The sequence below is a fragment of the Phalaenopsis equestris genome, unplaced genomic scaffold (genome assembly GCF_001263595.1).
Source record: "Phalaenopsis equestris unplaced genomic scaffold, ASM126359v1 Scaffold226877, whole genome shotgun sequence".
In the NCBI taxonomy this organism is placed as follows: domain Eukaryota; kingdom Viridiplantae; phylum Streptophyta; class Magnoliopsida; order Asparagales; family Orchidaceae; genus Phalaenopsis; species Phalaenopsis equestris.
The window spans coordinates 1-862 of record NW_018244883.1 but is presented as its reverse complement, the minus strand read 5'-3'; the positions used below and the strand labels follow the sequence as shown (position 1 = coordinate 862).

The 862-nt window shown below is 38.7% G+C and overlaps 1 protein-coding gene across 1 annotated transcript; it reads right to left on the bottom strand.

Annotated features, from left to right (window-relative positions):
- Nucleotides 1-7: 7 nt before the first annotated feature.
- LOC110037902 (centrosomal protein of 83 kDa-like) lies at nucleotides 8-856 on the bottom strand. Its single transcript, XM_020742643.1, has 2 exons — nucleotides 360-856; nucleotides 8-269 (listed from the first exon to the last, which is right to left on the bottom strand). Exons 1-2 carry the CDS (start codon nucleotides 804-806, stop codon nucleotides 126-128), a joined length of 591 nt encoding a protein of 196 aa, XP_020598302.1. The 5' UTR covers nucleotides 807-856; the 3' UTR covers nucleotides 8-125.
- Between the last annotated feature and the right edge of the window lie 6 nt (nucleotides 857-862).

Below are 862 nucleotides of genomic sequence, written 5' to 3'. Positions count from 1 at the left end.
TTTTTTTTTTCTTGCTACAGATATGGAAGTTTAAGCACAAGCTTAAGGAGAAGAGAAAAAAACCTTATGTACACAGCTCCTACTAATTTTGGTGCATCCATGTGATAGTCTTTCACCCCCAATATTCAGTATTGAAGATGACACCCCACACCCTCAGATTCTATCATTAAATTCTCAAAATTACTTAATGATTTCAGCTGCTGGCTAATCGAATCTATAGTCTTTTGGCAGGCAACAAACATTTCAGAAGACATAACAAAATCCCTCTCCTGCAGAAATGTAATGCATTTTATTAAGAATATAGGAATTATTCTCAAAACTGAGAGAGGAAAAGAGAACACTGCAAAATCAAAATTTACCTTTCTCAACATAATCTTGTCTTCTTGCTTCTTTGTGGACATTTGCAGAAAAATTGGCTTCTCTTCATCTACTTCCTGACGCAATGATGACACCATGTCTTGCAGCCTCTTAACTTCCAAATGTGCTGACTCCAGCTGAGTCTCCATTTCTTCTCTGCTTGCTGCTAATCCTGCAGAAATTGCTCTCTCCTCTTCCACTTTCCTTTCCAGTAAGTTTGCCTTCTTATACAGATCCTCCACTTCAATCTTCTTTGCCACCATTGTAGCTTCTGCTTCAGCTTTAAATTCTGTTAATGACGCTCTTTCTTCATCAATAATTCTTTCCAGCGACCTTGCCTCGTCATGCAGTTGCCTGACTTCAAAATTAGCTGAACTCAGCTGAGATTGCAAGTGCTCCACTTCTTCTTCTAATAACCTGATCCTCTCCTTCAGCTTCACAGATTCCATATTGGCTGATTCAAGCTCTGTGCTCAGTTTCTTTCTATTTGCTTCTTCATCTTCCA

Excerpts from the sequence above, each read along its gene's own strand:
- LOC110037902 (XM_020742643.1), bottom strand. The coding sequence starts at position 806 with ATGGAATCTGTGAAGCTGAAGGAGAGGATCAGGTTATTAGAAGAAGAA. Across the intron at positions 270-359 it reads ACAAGATTATGTTGAGAAAG|GAGAGGGATTTTGTTATGTC; the intron begins GTAAATTTTGAT and ends ACATTTCTGCAG.